This window comes from Leptopilina heterotoma, unplaced genomic scaffold (genome assembly GCF_015476425.1).
Source record: "Leptopilina heterotoma isolate Lh14 unplaced genomic scaffold, ASM1547642v1 Lhet_11, whole genome shotgun sequence".
Lineage (NCBI taxonomy): Eukaryota > Metazoa > Arthropoda > Insecta > Hymenoptera > Figitidae > Leptopilina > Leptopilina heterotoma.
In genome coordinates this window covers 766,544-787,610 of record NW_025110829.1, presented here as the reverse complement: position 1 = coordinate 787,610, position 21,067 = coordinate 766,544, and the positions used below count along the sequence as shown (strand labels likewise).

At 27.9% G+C, this 21,067-nt stretch overlaps 1 protein-coding gene across 1 annotated transcript in view; it reads right to left on the bottom strand.

Annotated features, from left to right (window-relative positions):
* Positions 1-6,479: 6,479 nt before the first annotated feature.
* LOC122503723 (alpha-2B adrenergic receptor-like) overlaps positions 6,480-21,067 on the bottom strand; it is a 38,608-nt gene continuing 24,020 nt past the window's right edge. Inside the window, exon 3 of the mRNA XM_043614388.1 lies at positions 6,480-8,700. Within this exon, the coding sequence (XP_043470323.1) occupies positions 8,107-8,700 (594 nt within the window). The 3' untranslated portion in view covers positions 6,480-8,106. The remainder of the gene's footprint in view (positions 8,701-21,067) is intronic.

Below are 21,067 nucleotides of genomic sequence, written 5' to 3'. Positions count from 1 at the left end.
GAGACCACCAATGCTGTTTACAAAATTAATTGCTTTGATTGCTCTGCCTCTTATGTAGGACAAACAAAAAGGATGGTTGGTGTACGAATCAAGGAGCATATGAACTCTAAAGACAATGTCGTTGCTGTGCATAAACAGAATCATGGACATAGTTTTGATTGGCGAAATTTCAAAATTCTTGACAGAGAACCTTCACTTAATAAAAGATTGATTTCTGAAATGTTGCACATTAATTTGCAACGCTATAGTTTAAATAAAAAAGATGATACCAATAACTTGAATTCCAGGTACAAACAGTTTTTCATCAAATAGAGGATTTTTAATTACTACACGTGGTTCTATTTATTTTGATTTTATATATACACTCTTTATCTCATTTTGATTTCAAATCTACGGTGCTGTTTCTCTGTCATTCAATTTTATATATTATTCTTTTTTTCTGTGTTTACCTTTTTTTTAACTTCATTGACCGCTATTCTGTTACATACTACGTCTTTCAACGATATCTCCTTCAGCCCGTTTCTAAGTTTCTGACGATGTGGTCGTACCGTGATATTAAAATACTTTGACGAATGTCTATTTGACATAAAAATCTTATTACACGGTAAAAAAACCTTCTTGTTGCTTCTTTTTTTAGTCAGGATTACTAAGCCCTTCTTGTTTGTATATATTAAAATTTTTATAATAAATTACAGTTCTGAAGAGGGCGGCGGTGCCGTCGAAACGTTAACAAAATAATGTGTTAATCAATTGTGACACTACTTGACTCAGAAAGATTGATAAAATCTCATCCTCTATTCATTTACCGAGTGATAAATTCTTAAATTTATATAAGTTCTACCATTTAAATATATTTGGTAAAATATTTATGGAAATTGTTTTTAACCAGAGGTTGATTAGGGTGAAGTTTTATTTAATAAAAAATTAAAATCCATTCAAGTAGTAATTCTGAAGAGTAAAAATTTATTTAAATGAAAATACGTTTAGAATTTGAAAGAGTGTGAGATTGATTTTGTTTTGAAATGGGTTTAATAACTTAAAATGTATACGCTTGTGTGCTATCGATCTCACGCTGGCGCTAATATAATCCCATCGAGTGAAAGCTATTGTCTTATCAGTGAATTCCATATTGGCTTCGTCTGCCATTAGGCTACGACCTGGTCATAAAGCCGTTCACTATACGGAAAGAGAGAGAGAGGAATATGGGAATGTTTATCGATTTATCGCAGCAGTCGTGGGATTGCATTCAGTATGTGGAAATGCGTACATCGGTAAACCCTATGTAAACAAACACTCGACTATACTCAAATAAGTCCCAGTGCGTGCACTTGTCCTGGTACATTTACCTCCTCACTCTCTTTCTCTCTTTTCTCTTTCTCCTTCTCTTTTACCCTCAAACATCATTTTCATTTTATTTATTAAAATTTTTACTTGATTTTAACATTCGATACTTTTATAAGACAGCCACACAAAAAAAAAAGTTCTGATCTGGGGGTCTCAATATGTAGACTTTATGTTTTTTGGGTCGCTGAATCCGAATCCGAGGTCCATTTAACCTCATCAGATCAGGATTTTGACATAACCTCAAAAAACCAATGTGGCGGACACATTTTTGAAAAGTTCATTGGATTCGCTTCAAATTCGTTACTCGGGGGTTTTTGGGGTCGCTGATTACGAATTTGAAGTCTGATTTCAAAAATTCAAAATGGCGGATCCAATATGGCGGACACGTTTTTGAAAAATTCATCGGATTCGCTTGAAATTCGTTACTCTGGGGTTTTTGGGGTCGCTGATTACAAATCTGATGTCGGTTTTTCAAAATTCAAAATGGAGGATCCAATATGGCTGACACATACATATTGGATCCGCCATTTTGAATTTTTGAAATCTGACTTCAAATTCGTAATCAGCGACCCCAAAAACCCCCGAGTAACGAATTTCAAGCGAATCCGATGAATTTTTCAAAAACGTGTCCGCCATATTGGATCCGCCATTTTGAATTTTTGAAATCAGACTTCAAATTCGTAATCAGCGACCCCAAAAACCCCCGAGTAACAAATTTGAAGCGAATCCAATGAACTTTTCAAAAATGTGTCCGCCATATTGGTTTTTTGAGGTTATGTCAAAATCCTGATCTGATGGGGTTAAATGGACCTCGGATTCAAATTCAGCGACCCAAAAAACATAAAGTCTACATAGTGAGACCCCCAGATCAGAACTTTTTTTTTGTGTGGCTGTGTAATTAATGACTAAATTCAATAAATATTTATTTATTATTTTACATGGAATTCATCCGATCTTTAATACGTTTATAAACAATTTATAAGTTTAGTATGTGAAATTGAATTATGTTATTTTGTTTATTTGCTATTTAAAGAATTGAGAAATTAAATAGTTTTTTTAGAATAATGTATATAGTTAATTTATTCAAATTTACAGTAGGATCTTTCAATAGTGCAGTCGTCGGAAGTATTGTGCACTGTTCGAAGCAAGCAAAAACTAAAACATTCAGGTCAGTGTCAAGAAAATTAAGGGTCCCCCACTACTAAATACCGGGCACCACTAAATGATACTAAATAATCAAATGAGCGACGGCACTGTATTTGACGTCACAGATTCCCTTTGCCCCCGAAACCCCTTGTCTACTCAACTCACTAATGACTGCACTGTTCAGAACTGCATTATTGAAAGATCCTACTGTATTTCAAAACATTTGTTTATTTATTTTTTTAATAGTTAGGTATTTTTTAACAATTTAAAGCAGTTTTTAGTAATTTAAAAATAATACTCAAATGTCAAAATAATTCCCCAAATGTCCGTCTAGATGGCGAGAAAACTCGCTCATAAACGAGATGAAATAGGCAGAATAATCACCGATCAAAAGCTAATCTTTTCAAATTTGAGTGCAATTAAAATTTTTTTTAAATCATATATAATAATTGATTTATTTATGCCTACATGGACTTTAAAAAATATAAAAATGTGCCTTTTCGGACAAGACAGAGATATTTAAATAATTTACTTATCAATTAAATAAATACATTTTACCTAATAATAGTTAAAAAAATTGCTTCTATACTTACATGTTATAATTAAAATAATTATTTTCTAAGAATTATTTTTAATTTTTTCCGTGCACAATATATAATAATAAAAAAGAACAAATTTAAATTAAGTTCTTTATAAAAAATTAACAATTAATTTTTTCAATAACTGCTTTACTGACATTATTTTTCAAAGAGGAAAAATAAATAAATTTTGCATTGGGAGGTTTCAAATTTTGTTGTTACAATTTGCTTCTCACCCCCCTCGAAAAGATTTACTTGAATGAGAAATATAACTTTATCGAAGAAAACGTAAAGTACTTTTTGTTATTGATAAAGTAAAATCTAAAGTGGAATTCTTTCCTCTTTTTTGTATAATAATCATTACTTATTTTGAAGTAAATTTTACTAAACCGCTTACTTTTTACTAAAATTTACTTCGGAAAAAGTAAATATTGCCCTAGAAGTATACAAAAATTTCTGATAGTTTAAATTTTACTGTAATTCTAGTAAATAGTACATTGCACAACTAGTGGAAAAATCATTATTTCACCACGTGTTGTGCACTACGTTTTCTCCAATGCCTTGCGAGGAAATGTTTCTTCGTGAGTTTCGTATAATTTTAATTTAACGTGTGCTTATGTTTAATATAATAAAAGACGAATGTTTTGAGTGGGGAAGAAGTTAGACACAAAATATATCTCGGTCAAAGAACAAAAAAAAATTAGGTCATGATTTACTTTCGCCAAGCCAAATTTACTTTCGCTACGCTAAAAATTACTTTCGCCACGCCAAATTTTACTTTCGCAACGCTCTTCAGAGGAGTTGAGAAATGTTCTACTTTCGCTACACTTTTCTAACAAGAAAAGTACTCCTTTCAGAGCAGGCGTTGGATAAAAATACTTTATTCCATTTTTGCTTCTTTTTCCCTCAGAAAGAGTTATTCTAATGAGAAATATAAAGTAATTTTCACTATTTCTAAAGTAAAACCTAACTGAAATTTCTGCGTATTTTTGATAATGTAACTTTTACTAATTCCAATATAAATTTTACTATACGGTCGAAGTAATTTTTACTAAAACCTATTTCAGAAATAGAAAAATTAAAATTTCTAAATAGATTAATAATAAATAAATTTGAATATCCACTATAAATTTACTTCGAAAATAGTATTTTTTCTATAAAATTTACTTCGGAAATAGTAAAATTTATACACTACCGTCCACGAGTATCAGGACGATTACATTCGACTCTATGAAAAAACATGGCATCACTTTTTCAATCATATCTCGGAAATAAAAGGAGATACAAAAAAAACTTAAATACGGTTAGAAAGCTGATTAAATTTTGCGTAAAATAAGCCGTCTTTAAAGTCATTTCGTTAACTTTTTGTTGAGTTGTAAAGTGAGAAAGAAATAAAAAAAATGATGAAATTTTCTCATTATTGCCTCTTGACTTCAACTTTTTCAAAAATCAAGAAAAATTTAAATAAAATTTTTCTAAAAACACAGAAATCTTCGTTCGAATTTCAGCTTTAAAATATGCCTTCGAAAATTAAAAAAGGTTAATCCGTCTTCGATATATCATTAAAAATGTGAAGCCGTATTTCGACCGATTGGTGCATTGAAATTCAACTGTGACTACTTGATTCTAGCTTCGCGCGACAGTGAATGAGAGAGAAAACAAGAACGAATTTATGCTGGAGAATAATAAATAATGATGTTTCACGAGTAATATAAAGAAACTCAAAAGTTCATCGTTCCCCCGCATGAATTCGTCCCTGTTTTCTCTCTCATTCGCTGCCGCGCGAAGCCACAATCGAGTCGTCACAGTTGAATTTCAATGCACCAATCGGTCGAAACACGGCTTCTCATTTTTAATGATATATCGAAGACGGATTAACCTTTTTTAATTTTCGAAGACATATTTTAAAGCCGAAATTCTAACAAAGTTTTCTGTGTTTTTAGAAACATTTTATCTAAATTTTTTATTTCTTTCTCACTCTACAACTCAACAAATAGTTAACGAAATGACTTCAAAGACGTCTTATTTTACGCAAAATTTAATCAGCTTTCTACCATATTAAAGTTTTTTTTGTATCTCCTTTTATTTCCGAGATATGATTGAAAAAGTGATGCCATGCTTTTTCATAGAGTCGAATGTAATCGTCCTGATACTCGTGGACGGTAGTGTAATTCTAAATCAATTAGTAATAAATAGGTACTTAAATAAATTTAAATAAATTTAAATTTTCTTCACACTTCAAAAATAGTAAAATTTGCTTATTTTTACTAAAATTAATATTTCGAAAGTAGCAAAAATTTATATAGAAAATACTCAAAAATTTCTAATAGTTTAAGTTTCACTGTACGAATATAGTTAAAAGTTAGGTACTTTAATCGATTTTTTCCATGTGCAATAATAAAAAGGAAAATATTTCTTTTAAAAGTCGCACTGAGACGATTTTAATACTTAGAGAGGAAATCTTGGCTTCTCAGCAGGTGAAATGAAACGTAATTTTCGATTTTTCAACTCTCTGCGCGCTACGTATAAATGTAGCAACACTTTTTACAAAGTTACATTTATGATAAATTTTTATATTTTAAAACAGGTACACCATTATAAACTTGCATGTGTCCCAGAGCGTAAAAAATCAATCGCAACTCGTTAAATTTAATTGAAAAAAAAATTTAATAAGTATCGTATTGTAATAATTATGACACAATAGAGAAAAAACGGTCGTGGTTATTGAAATACTTTTGGAGATGACGCGTTTTTTTAATTATTTATAGAAAAAGAGTAAAGCACTTTTTTTAAAACACTAAATCATTTGTTTATTATTTTTTTTGTGGATTAGATTGTAGATTAAAAAAGTGAATAATAAATAGATTCAAATTTTAAAATTAATTTGCAAGACGAACCGAAAGAGTTATTTGTGGATTCAATTTTGCAGAAACAAGGAAGAGCAAGAGGCGAAAGAAAAGGGACACGGATAAAAGCAATAAAGTAATTTTTACCATACTTTTATAGTCAAATATATACTGTTTGGAATTTTTACGTATTTTTTTTGTTATTTTTACTATTTTCAGAGTAAATTTAACTATTCTTATTGTAATTTTTACTATTCTTGTAGTAAATTTCACTATTTATTTAGTAATTTCTACTATTTCTGTTATGAATTGTATTACTCCTATAGTAAATTTGAATTTAAATTAGCAAAACTTACTTCAGACGTACAGTAAAATTTACTATCCAATAATAGTGAAAGTTGCCGCAGAATGGCATTAGTTTCGTTTTACGTTGTAAATATAGTAAAAATTACTTTATAAATTTTTTCCATGATTTTTTGTTTATTTTTAGATATATTAAATATAGAAAGATAATTTTAATTTAATAACAAGATAAATTTTCAAGTAAAACATCATTTAAAGGGCGACTACATTTTCTTCATGACTCGCAGGCTTTTTATAATTAATTAATTAATTTCTTTACATTTTTTTATTATATTTACATATATATTTGACGTTCAGGATCCTTCGGAAATTCTATAGAAGTCATTAAGAAATGGACTATTGACATATTTGTTTAAAAATCTAACAATAAATATATTATTTATATATTGTATATCATGTAGAAACAAATCTAACAATTAGGAAATAGTTTTTTTTGTTAATTCTATACGTTTAATATATCGCTTCACAATTTGATTGGTCTCCAGTTTATTATTATTTATTTAATTTTATTTTTCGATGAATTTAATGCATTTGATGCGCGGAAGACTACTTGTTTAAATTTTTTTTACAAAGAGAATTTCTATAATTGAAAATTTTTGACATAGTGATTATTTTACTTCTATAGGAATACTTTTTAAAGGGATGAATTTCTTTTTTTCGAAAATCTTGTACATTTTTTTATTATTTGGTCTTGAAGTGTTAGTTTTCTTTTTTGTCAAATTATTTCTTCTCTTCTAAGATTTCCAAAGAAGCCGTGTCGTCTATTCGAATTGTCACTATACACAAGTATTTTTTTAAAAATTATTTAAACAAGATTTTTTTCTTTCTTTCTGTATCTTACATTGAGAGTCGTTCTATTTATGATTTATTTACACGGACATTATAGCGATTTCGATGTTTTGGAATTTCGAGTTAGTTAACTCGATGTTTTTTTTGTTCTATATAGGAATAATTTTTAAAAAAGTCTCAAAACTTTCGGCATTTATTTTTTGTTTTTCGTCATTTCGCTTTTTATTTATGTTTGTTTTTACGAACCTGCGTTTTATTTTTGTTTATAGGGGGAGATAATATCTATATTAGGTTTATTTGTTTGTTTTTTTGAAATATACACTCGAGTGCTTATATTCTTTTTTTGAGAAAGTAAAAAAGTGCGCGAGGACACTAAGTAGTTTTCGTTCGGACGTCGTACCACAAATATTTTACTCCGGCGGAATTTTATGGATTTTGCAAATTCGCAAAAGAGACCGCAATTTTATTTTTATGTTTTTCTCTTTCTTCTCATTTCCGTTTTTCAAGCCACGACACCTCGTTTACAGAACACTCCCTTTTCTTTTTTTCGGCGAGGAAACTGAATCTCGGTTCTTTAGAGAAAATTTTATCAAATATTATCTCAATGAGAAATATCATTTTTCGAAAATATGGATTAAAAATGGACTGTGATTGATTTAGTTGGTAAAATTAATTTAATTCTGGGTTCAAATAATATTTTTTCCATTTATCTTTTTTACCGTTTTTTAATATAAGGTATTATTAGATATTTAATATCTTTATATTTAATTGAAATTTTCTCATTCTGATATTTGATAAAAAATTTCTCTTTTTAATCGAGATTCTCGATGAAGATAAAGTCTTCTTTGGTCCGTTAAAATTAATCAAAAAAGAAAGAATGAAGAAAAAAGAATTATTATACGGAGGTTCGAATTTCTCATTTGATGAGTATAACGAGGTGAACACGCGCAAGCACTGAGTGAATTTTCAAAGATTCAATGAAAAAATGTTCAATTTTTTTAATAACTGTTTTAAGGTGTCAATATGACACCAGAATAGGCTCATTTAAACAGTATCCTTCGAAAGGCTCTTCGGAAGTCCTTGTTAAAGACGGTGTAAATGACTGGATTGAGCGCTGAATTCATATAGCCGAGCCAAAAGGCAATTGCAAATGCCTCAGCTGGTATTGCTAAATTGGGAAAAAGGGGCTTAACGATATAGAGGAAAAAGAATGGTAACCAACAAGCAATGAAACTGCCCATGATTAGACCAAGTATTAATGTTGCACGCTTCTCCTTTTTCCTTGCCAGTCTTCGTTTTTCCCTTTCTGGATCGCGTGGCTTTGCTGGTTTTGCCTCAATGGAAGAAATATCCTTTCCATGATGACGTCCATGTTCGCCGTGTTCACGTTTTAATTTTCCCATCATTTTCTTACCGAAAATTGGCTGGCAGAGACGTATTTTTAATGGTTTCACCACTGCACATCTTGATACAACTCCACTGTCTGATGACGATGGATCAAATTCGGATACCATGTCCACATCGATACCTACACTTGGTGCACGACACCTTGACATAACACTCGATTGACCTTCACCATTCGATGATAGACTGGCTTTGAGATTTGTCTTCTGTACAGTCATTACCATTGATACCTATTGGATAAAAAAAATTGTGTCATTAGTAAGGAATTTACTACTTCTTAACTTAATAATTAGGACAACAAATGTAAAGAATATCTGCACAGTTTTTTTAAGGATATCAAATTGAGGCAAAAAACGAATCAAAACGTTGCTTTGCAACACTTTTTATTCGTTTTTTGTCTCAATTTGCTATCCTTAGAAAAACTGTGTAGGAAAAGATGTGTCATTTCTATAAATTTTTTTCGGGGAAAATTCTAATATATTGTGAATTATGTTTGGCTCATTTTTCTGAATTTTTGTTTTAAAAAAGGAAAAAGATTGTAGATTTTATTGAATGAAAGAAGTTGGTATTGAAACAGTGAGAGGCTGCGCATTGTGGCACTCTGAAAATAGGCGCCGCGCATGAGCTGCAATGAAAGTGGGGAGCCCCCCACTACTCAAGCCCATTCCTATATAAGCCTAGCGCGCGACGCGACTGGTACACTTGCGGCGGTACCGGTCAGTACCGCTGCGAGAAGTGTTGTGCATCAAAAAATTACATCTCTTATTTTCACGTTTCAAAAAATCGACTTGACTTAAATATTATTTAATGTGTTTCTTTCCTTCTTTATAAATTCAAGAAATAAATAGTCAACTTCCAACTTTTTTAATATGAATCAGTTTTAATTTATTTACTGTTTGTACAAGAAACAGTATTAGTTATTTACTGTTAATTACTGTTTCTACAAACAGAAATGAAAATTTTTTGTTTTGTGTCAAAGTACAATAATTATTAAAAATAATAATATTGTTAGGATCAAAATTATTATTACAAGTAATAGTGATATTGTTAGAAATAATAATTATTATTTTACACACTACTGACCATATGCGAACCAATAATTGTTTAAAATACTAGTGTCTGTGTTATAAACAGCAATTATTATTTTAAATAATAGTATTGTTAAGAATCATAATGATTTTCATTTTAACTTATTCAAACAGTGCGAATAACTTTGTTCATAACAATAATTATTGTTATTTTAAAAAATATACTGACATTGATAGGAATAATAATTATTATTTGAAATAATAATTGACAGTGTTAGAAACAATAATGTTCATTAAAATCATGCAGATATTGATAGAAATAATAATTAATAACAATCAATATAATTTGAAATAATAATTATTTTGTTAATTATCTTAAATATTATTTCAAACAATAACCTTATTGTATATGTTTTTTAAAAAAATTATTATTCTTATTAGGGAGCGTTCACAAATGATGTCACGCAATCTTTTGAGATTTTCAACCCTCCCCCCATCCCCCTGTCACGCAATTTCCCATGCGTTTAGTACAGACCCCCCTTCCTTCAAAAACGTGACATCATTTGTGAACACTCCCTTATTAGAGGAGATTGGGGAATTGTGAGCCATCTTCATTATTTAATAATATACTTATAAGTTTGATCATTCAATTTAAAAATTTTTTTTTTGTCTAAAGTAAATTTGTTATTCCACTAGCTCCTCCGACGGCCGCAAGCGGCCGTCTACGGTGCTAGTTTTTATATGTCCATTGTCCAAGTCCATTATTTCATTAATAATAATATTCAAATTCTCTCAGTTAATAATTTGCTTGTTTATATTTGAAATGTTGACGTTTTTTTGACAATGCAAAATAAGATTTATTATGAGTACTTTCTCTTAACAAAAATAAAATTTATATATTCGCGCTCTTTTTAAATAACATACGACTGCAGCGCCACCTTCACATGTACAAACAATTTTAAAAACACCCTTCTATTAAGATTTTACATTCTCATTGCCCATTCTTTACTTCGATACTTTTCGATACATTCGACCTTTCCACTCCATGTCTTTTTTAAGAAAGGATTTCATAACTTTACAACGCTTTAGAATTAGGGAAGAGTGGGCTACATTGAACCAGTGTATTCAGTAAACCACTTCAATTTTCTAAGAAATGACTAAATGAAATTTTGTCTTATTATATGTATATAATTTATTTTTACGCAAACAGACTATTTCCAAAAATTTCCGGCACGTAGGTTTATTATTTACAAAAAAAAACTTTAAAAATTATAAAAGTGCATGTATGTAAATAAGTTTATTTAATTAACTTTTATTAATAGGCTGAGAGAGAGTAAAATTTGATAAAATTTCTTAGTCGAGGATTAATTACCGATATAAACATTAAAGACTAAAATTGTTGTACCTACACTGTAAAAATAGGTGTCTTTTTTGATATCTTAAAATAAGATGTAAGATGGAACAATGGTATCTTACATCTTAAAATAAGATGTTTTCTAAAGCATCTTACTGATATTTAAGATGCTTTATATGTTTTAGCAGTGATGAAGATATTTCTTCCATCTTAGAAAAGTAAGATACTTTTGTAAGTTCTTTAAAGTATCTTAAATTAAGATGTTTCTGTTGCAATAAGATGTTTAGCCATAAGTTACTTGAGAATCGTAAGATGCGCCATAAGTGTAAGTTACTAAAAACTAAGATATATTTAAAGTGTTTTCCATAAGAGCCCATAGTTAACCTCAAAACTTTTTGCCCCAAAAATACCACAGAAAATGTGTACGAAGATACTTTTAACATCTTAAATTAAGATGTTTCAAGTAAATAAAAATGGTCTACCAAAACATCTTAGAAATGACTACCAAAACATCTTAAATTAAGATACTTCTTTTTGCAGGGTATCTAATATTGAATTGCTTTACTTTTGAGTAATGAAAAAATGGAATATTTTTTTTATACACGACATTTCTAGTCAATTTAATTTTTTTCCTTTACTTTAATATATTCTTTCGTTTTCATGTCTCGAATAAAAAAAGAAAAAAAACAACCCTCTTTTGTTTATTACAAAAGAATATATATTCTTTTTCAGAACAAGTTAATTTATATTCTGTACACTTTCAATTTAAATTCAAGGGGAATATAAAATGTAATGTTATTATTTCACTTTTTAGCAAAATATTTGTTATTGAAAAAAGTTTTTATATTCTAGATTTTTCATTTGAAAGTGAACATTTCAGGTCTGACTTTACTGATTGCACTTTGTTTATTGAATTCTAGAGAGGAAATTGACTGTAAAAGAGTTGTTAAACAGTTTGAAGAATTTTTTGTTTGTTTTTCTTTTGACTTTATCGAAAAACATTCATGGATTTATTCTGTAAATTTTCTTTGAGCTTTATGGTCAAATAACATTTTAAGCGAAGGAAATTTATTTATTTAACGTTTTATTTTTCAAATCAAAATAAAACCAGGGGAGATATTTTTTAGAGAAAATGTTTCTAAATTAAAATAAATTGATTTTTATTCAAAATATTTTCTTTGTAAAATGATTCAATAGGGAAAAATTGATTTAAAATTTAGTTCTTTTTAAATTAAAAAGTGGAGGAAATGTTTCGTAAAATATCACTGAGAAAACATTATACTTAATTCAAATAGAAAAATAATTTTAAGTGATTTTGTTTAATTGAAATTAGTTTGTAAGCTTAATCCCAATATATAGAAAATATCTGCTGCTTTGATTCAAAAATATTATTTGTTTGAACAATTATGTTTAATTCAAACATATTTTTTGTTTTGATTTAAACAAAAATTATGTTAATAAATTTTATGTTTGATTCAAACTTGAAAGTTGATTATATAAATAATTTAAAATCAACCATAACTTATGTTTGAATTAAATATATTATTTATTTAAATAAACCAAAAAATATGTTTGAATTAAACTTAAATATATGTTTCACTGTATAGCAAAGATATTTTAAGTTTGATTTAAACAAAATATGTTTGAATCAAATAAATCGTTTTCTTAGTGATTTTTCTGGGTGTATATTTTATTGTAAAATGTGAATTTTAATGCTAGTGAACTACGTTGAATGTATATTCTGAGAAGAAAGGGGGAAAAAGTGAATATCTGAAACATCTTTTACTGAGTCTCGTGCATGCCTAACAAATTTACCGAGTCTCGCAACTTTGTCTATCATTCCGCGAAGTATGAAGAAAGGAAAATGGAATCCATTAGGTTTTAGTCGACAATCCTATTATAGATAATGGGATCGTCTACCAGGATAGTTCTAATGGCTAACGCGCGATGGATGCTTTCTATAACTTGAAAGAAATGGTTTAACGTTCTTATTACTGTCCTCATTTAAAATTTACATTGTTCTCCGATTTTGTCTCACGCCCATAAATCGATCTTATCTCTCTCTTTCCCTTTTTCTCGCTCCTAAAAAACATATTGCACAAAATACTCTTCTGTTTATTGTTTTCGACAAAAATACTTACATTATTATTTAAAACTTCTAAAACATTTTTTTGTTTCATCAAATTTTGATAATTAAAAATTTTTAAATTCAAAGCTAATGAGCTTAAATTAACTTAAATTTTTATAAATAAAATAAAATGTTATTTAATTTTATTCATAAAAATTTAAGTTCATAAAATCTTTAAAGTAAAAGAAAAACTTTCTTTTATAAAAAGAATAAAAACAAAAAGGATAGGACTTCTTCACAATTTTGTTTTGTACAAATAGTAAATTTTTCTTGTTTTGTACAGAAAGTAACGAAAAAACTATTTAAGGTAATGGTGACAATTCATATTTTCGTATATAAAAAGTTTATCATCCAGAATTGCTTGTACAATTCGCCTTTACTTATTGTTCATACAAAAATTCTATTCTATGCGAAAGTCATCAAAATAAAGTTGCAGAAGGAATTTTTTTTCAAGCGAAAACCTCGTCTCGCAGTAACGAATTAAATTCAATAGATTTCTATACGGATTGGGATATCGTTATCTCTCAATGAACTGCGGTGATATTTTTTGGCCTTTGTCCAGAGAAAAACCACATAATAGAGTTCTCAGGACATCATTAAGGAAGCTGTTTATTTATTTTATTTACTCCTTTCCATTTTTTCCCCCTTCTTTTGGCAAATCTTTTTGAATGCTAACAAATAATTATTATTATTTCTCCCCGACAAAAAAAATAATAACAGTATGGAAAATAAATGAATTTCAAAATGAAAAAAAGGAAAAAAATACTAACAAACATTGTACTAATAATAAAATTGAATAATAGTAGAAATAAAACAGGGAGCATTAAAATTTCATTTGCCATTAATATAATAATAAAATGATTAAAATATTCAGTCATAAAATACTGCCTCCCCCCAAAAAAAACATAAATCCTAAAATGGAAATTGAACTTTATGAATTTTAATGCGCTATATCGTAAAAGTAAAAATTGTAACTATAGATAATATTTCTTACTGAAATAATAAATTAGTTTTACACATTTATAAATTATAATGTAGGTACAATTGTAGTGGATTTTTATAGAATACGATCAATAGAGAGACCTTTTTAGTAAATATTAATATTTCATGAATGTGTGGAAAAATGTTTTAAAAGTCAAGTATATATGTTCCGTATAATTTTTGTTTTTTGTTATTGCGCTTTTTGAAGAAAAAAAATTGGTTTACTGATCGGTAAACATGTTTTATCTGTGAAACAGTGTCGAGGCACAAAATTCGTTCGGTGAGAATCGAAGAGAGAGAGAAAAAAAGAGAATGGTTTTATGGAAAAATCAGTCGTTTGATTATTTCCGCCTGTGGTTTTATAGAATGTTAAACAAATTTGTCTTCAAATACTATGTACTCAACGTGGGGAATTGATAGGCAACGACGTTTATTTACATTGGAGAATATTGTTTAAAATTTTCAGATTTTTTTATGCAAAAATTTCAAATTTCCTATTTACTATATGAATTTTAATTATTGAAAATGGTCAGATTTTTCGTAGTTATTGTTTTTAGAAAATTTTTAGAAAACTGAAAATAATAAAGAGAAACTTTAAAACAATATAAACATTGACTCTTATAGCTCCTTGACTTTATCTTGTTTACGAGTGAGTTTTCTCGACATCTGGACAGTCAGTTGGAGAATTAATTTGGTGCGGAGTTCAAATTCAATAAAACAAAAAAGCTAAATAGTAAAAAGAATTCTTGGTTTGATCTTGGCTCCAAAAAATTAGTCCAATCTTACGTAAATCGTATTTTTTCACTTTGAAAATTTAAAGGGAAAGATCAATTACTCAGAAAAAAATATTTAAAAATGAAAATTAGGCAAAAGTTTTTTAAATATTTATTTATAAATTTCTCTTTTTCTCCAATAAATTCTTTTTAGAGAATATAAAAGATTACTACATTTTATTATTATTTTTTATCTAGATTTTACAGTTTTATAAAAAAGAGGTTTAGTTTCACGAAAAGGAGTATTGAGAACTAAAATCTTGACGTCATCGAGCCAATATCATGACTAAAAGTAGGTCGCTTAACTTACACACAGAGGGAGGGAAAAAATGAAACGAGAAGTGCCTAAAAAAGCAAAGCTCGCATAGGACTTTGAGAGAGAGAGAGAGAGAGAGAGAGAGAGAGAGAGAGAGAGAGAGAGAGAGAGAGGAAATATTTTCATCTATATTAGTGTCGGGGAAATAGTGCAATATTCGTTTTATCAAAATCATCGATTTACAATATCTATTCAAACTCATTTTGAATTTCTTTTTTTTCGTATCGTAGAAACTTTTTTCTTCTTTTTTAAAACCTACGTTAGTTTTTCCTCTTTTTGCAAAATAATACAAAACTATTTCAAAGAATGAGTTTTAGATTCAAAGTTTTTTCGATGAAAGAAATATTTCGAGAATTGCATTTTTTTCTCTCAAAATGCCAAATTTGTATTATTTACAATTTTTATCTTTTTTAAATTTGTATAAATTGTTTAAAATTTATTTGTATAAGGACTTTTATTTCTTCGATGAAAAGTAATTTCTTATGAAAAAATTAAGAAAAATTTTAAAGATATGATTTTAAAACTTGATTTTTAAAAGCAAGGATTTTTTTTGCAATAAATTACAGCTAAAAATGGATTGCTTTTAAGTTGTAAAACTTTAAAAACTGTTATATCCGGTGCCATTAAAAGTCCTTTAGGAAAAATCTCTGAATCTTTAAAAGATATTTCAATAACTTAGTACTTAGAGTTTCCGTGTTGAATTCAGGTTTTACTTTGGTAAAGTTCACAGCGTTAATGATCAAAAATTGAGTAAAAAAATTTCTCTATGCAAATTATAAATGAATACAAAAAATTTAGTTTATTAATGTACTATAAATCGTCAATATTGGCCAAATGTGGAAATTTTTATCAAGTCAAGAATTAAAATAATTGAATCGAGATTTTGTTCCTGTAGGAAAATTATATTTGCAAAAAATGAACTAAATCTTGTCCAATTTCTCATCGCTGGTATAAGCCCAATGTAGAAGGTTTCAAAAATTCAAGACTTTGAATTTATAAAACTAATGTTAAATTTAAATTAAATTTATAATTAATAATTGTAAATATTCAGCAAAAAATTCATTGTTAGAAAAGTAAAATTGGGTTTCTAGGTAGGGGAAAGGTGTACGAGATGGGCCCCCTAAGGGAAAAAACCCATTATTCAAAGCAAAATAAACATATTTGAGTTTTAAGTAGTAGAATTTAGGGGAGCGTGGGGTAATGGGAGCTTTTAAATTTCACGTACTTAAAAGCCTTCAAATTCGCTGTTATGTCTAGAAAATCTTCTACAACCTTTGTTTATATCATTCCAAAACAAACAATCACATTCTTGACAAATGTTTAGTAAAGACAAGGGAAAATGTATTTTTTGAGTTTTCGTTGTAAAATGCAAAATATTTCTAAACATCACCATAAATAGTTAAAATCGTATTATTTAGTTCTATTTTTTCATTATATTATAGGTGAATATGTGTGAATATGTATACTTGTATAAAAATCAAGATAATAATAAAATTTGTTTATGTTTTTATTTTTTTATTCAAATTTTGTCCTGTAAAAATTCTGTGGGGTAATGGGAGAAATAGTGTCAGCCCAAAGAATTTTCTTTACTATGTTACGGCTTTCGTTATTTCTTTGAAAATTGTAAAAGATATCACCTTATGAACAAACTTTTAATTAAGAAATAATTTTTGGTAGAAAAAATAAAAAAATTAATTTTTTTTCAAAAATTTTGTATTAAATTGTAATTTAGAAAAAAATATATTCTAAGTCTAAAGTTTTGGCTTCATTGTAAGTATTAACACTTTTTTCTATTAGAAAACAAAAAATATTCCTAAAAAATAAAAAAATTTTAAATTTCAAGTGAAAGCTCCCAATACCCCACAAATTGGGTAATGGCAAAAAATGTATTTTTTTTTGAAAATTTTTTTTTCCAATTTACTTTCTCTTTTTAAGTTTCTAATTAAACATAATTAAAGATAAATAACAAAATAATTAGAAAATAACGAAAACAATGTATTATTATAAAGATTAGTTGGTTTTTTTAATAATTTTCCTTAAGGGGCTCCAATTCCCCCACGCTCCCCTATCACTCGGTGAAAGATAATATTAATTGTCAAGAAATTTATCAATCCTCCAAGTCAAATATTAAACAAATATTAAAACTCAATTTTACGTTTCGACAGCCCTGCTGTCCTCATCAGAAAACTGAAAATATTTATTAAAATTTAAAATATTATTACAAAATTAGAATATAACGTTATAAAAAACATAAATTGATAAAAGAAAAATTTACCGCAAATTAATTTAGATTTTGTGCGAACAACACAACCGGCTTAAGTTGACTGACAAATATTATAAATATAAATGTATAAAAGTACGAAATCAAGGGTCAGTGAACTTATCATAAAACAAAGGTGTCAATCATCGAAGAAATACAATAAGTGTCAATGAATACACACACACACACTTAACACGGAGATCGAGTATTGTATTCTGAAAATTAAAATTTAAATTTAAAAAAAAAAGTTTTATAATGTTGATTTAGATTGTTAGTGTCATCTTTTCTATTAGGCGATTTTTTATGCAAGTTAATATGAATCATTTCGGAAATCAATCTCTTTTGCCACACTGGTTCATTGTCGAGAATTTGAAATTTATCATAGTCAAAATCATGTTTAAAACTATTCTTTACTGAAAAAAAAGTTCTGGTTAGGGTATATTTAACACGAAATTCTAGTTAAAAACAGGTTTTCTGGTAATTCCAACCAGAACTTTTTTTTCAGTGTTATATTGGAAAATTACATTTGTTTTTGACTTCATGTGTTACGTTATTCTTTTTTTAATCATTCTTTTAGACTCGCCAATATAACAAACTGAACAATTGTTACAATTTAGTTTATATACACAGTTCGTCCTATCGCATTTTTTTGTTACATCTAGACTTATTAAAATATAATTATCAGGGATAATCAGAGAACTTGTGTTAAGGAGCATTGAGTCGAGATACGCCGATATATGTACACAAATTAATATTTCCTTAGACGAATTGTTAAAGGTAGTGTCTTTTCTTTTCAATAATACATTTTTTCAATTTAATGAAAAATACTATAAACAAATTTATAGAACCCTTGTGGGCTCACCAGTATCAGGTTTATTTGCCGATTCAGTAATGAATGACTTAAAAAAAATTGTTTAGATAAATTGACTTTTAAACCACTGTTTTATTTCCGTTATGTTGATGATACAATTACATGTATTCCTGTGAATAAAGTCGACGAGATGTTAAACATTTTTAATTCATTTGACGAACGTTTACAATTCACTTATGAACTTGAGGAGAATAACTCAATTAGTTTTCTTGACGTCCTTGTCATTAGACAAAATAATACTTTAACCACTGACTGGTTTATGAAACCTACATTTTCTGGTAGATTCCTAAACTTTTTGTCTCAACATCCAAGATCACAAAAAATTGCAATTGTTTGTAATTTGACAGATAGAGCCATAAAACTTTCTAACCCTATTTTTTATCAAAAGAATTTAAATATTGTAAAAGAACTGCTTTTACAGAATAGTTATTTTATTCACTTTATTAACACACATATTAAAAAACGTATACATTTTATCGATTTTAACCAAGAACGACCAGACTCAGAATCTATCTATCGTCGATTAAAAAAGATTTGCTTACCCTATGTCAATGGTTTTTATGAAGATACTTCATCATTGTTACGTCAAAACAATATAACAACCATTCCTTGTAACATGCATAATAATAATCATATTAAAAAGGAAAAGATGTAACAAAAAAATGCGATAGGACGAACTGTGTATATAAACTTAATTGTAACAATTGCTCAGTTTGTTATATTGGCGAGTCTAAAAGAATGATTAAGAAAAGAATAACGGAACACATGAAGTCAAAAACAAATGTAATTTTCCAACATAAGAATAGTTTTAAACATGATTTTGACTATGATAAATTTCAAATTCTCGACAATGAACCAGTGTGGCAAAAGAGATTGATTTCCGAAATGATTCATATTAACTTGCATAAAAAATCGCTTAATAAAAAAAGTTAAGTGTGTGTGTGTGTGTGTGTATTCATTGACACTTATTGTATTTCTTTGATGATTGACACCTTTGTTTTATGATAAGTTCACTGACCCTTGATTTCGTACTTTTATACATTTATATTTATAATATTTGTCAGTCAACTTAAGCCGGTTGTGTTGTTCGCACAAAATCTAAATTAATTTGCGGTAAATTTTTCTTTTATCAATTTATGTTTTTTATAACGTTATATTCTAATTTTGTAATAATATTTTAAATTTTAATAAATATTTTTAGTTTTCTGATGAGGACAGCAGAGCTGTCGAAACGTAAAATTGAGTTTTAATATTTGTTTAATATTTGACTTGGAGGATTCATAAATTTCTTGACAATTAATATTTGAGTTTTTTTGTACGCACTACCAGATAATTAATCTATTTAACTATTCTGAGTTGAAATATATGCAGCTAATTAAAATTTTACTATTAAATTTAATTTTTCTAAAACCTTACATGGTAAGCCTTGCCCATGGTATGGGCAAGATTATCCGTAGGGTTATCTTACCACAATTATTAGAAGAGGAGACTAAATTGAAGGAATAACAGTATATTAAAATTAAATATGTTTTATTTAGGCTATAAATGCATTTGACCACTCTCCACGATTCGTTTTCCTATTCTATATTTACGAGGCATTGTCTACAACAAGAAAATTAATAAAATAGATGTACACTGAAAAAAAAATTTAATTGATTCAATTAACCGATTAATCGACTATTATCCATTAAATATTTAATTGAATCAAATAATATTTATTGGAGTCAATTAAATGGTATTTGATTCAAATACTGAAATTATTGGTTCAAATACCATTTAATTGACTCCAATAAATATTATTTGATTCAAGTAAATATTTAATTGATAATAGTCAATTAAATAGACATTTGAATCAATTAAATTTTTTTTTCAGTGTAGATGTCAACTTCTTATTTTAGATACGTTAATTTTCATAATAAAAACATATAAGAAGCGAGAAAAATTGAATTTTTTATTAATACTAGAAAATTCACTTTGAGGTGAGACTCTGTTATTCCATAATACCAATCGGAACACTTAATTGAAGATATACTGAAGCTGTGAGTACAAGAAACATGGAATTTTAGCTGCTACAACAAAAGTTATCTATAAGCACAAAGTTAAGCTTTCCTTAGATCAAAAGTATGAAATTTTTATTTTTTCCAATAAAATTTTTTTAATACCGCTTGTTGTCATGACACTTTGACTGATTCGTAGGTATGTCATTGGCAACGTACGACGTATTTGCCTGAAAGATGACGCTAATAGGCTCTCCAAAATTCAAAAGGATCATCTTGCCCCAGGGGATTATCTCGTACACCTTTCCCCTAAATTATAAATTTTTGTCTAAAAAATTGGATTAATAGGAAGAAATTCGTTATTACCAGTATTGGCTCAATGAAGAAACTAATATTAAGCGTCGAATTTTAATATTGAACCAAGATCTCGATCTTTAGAAAAGTTGGTTCCGTAAGCAAAGTGTATTTGTAAAAAAATTGGCTAAATGTTGGAAAATTTTTTATCGACAGTACTGACCCAATTTTAAAAACAATGCTAAGTTTCGGATTTAAAAATTAAAGTAAAATTCAGACAAAGAAGATAAATATTCAGCCAGAATTACTTTGACAAAAAAAGTAATATTGGTTTTTAGGCAGAGTATAAATTTATTTGCAAAAAATTGGCTATAGGGTAGAGTGGGGTGAACAAGCCATGGTGTAAAAAAGCCATTTGAGTTTTATTTAAAAACTATTAAGCCGATTTATCAGCTGTTTAGAATATAAATACTATTAGGTAATACGCAACTTTTGAATCTAATTTGAATGTTGTACCTAGATTAATATTGTTTTTATTGTAATTTTAATTTTTTGTTGCTTTTTTCAAAACATTTTGGTGAACTTTTCAAACATA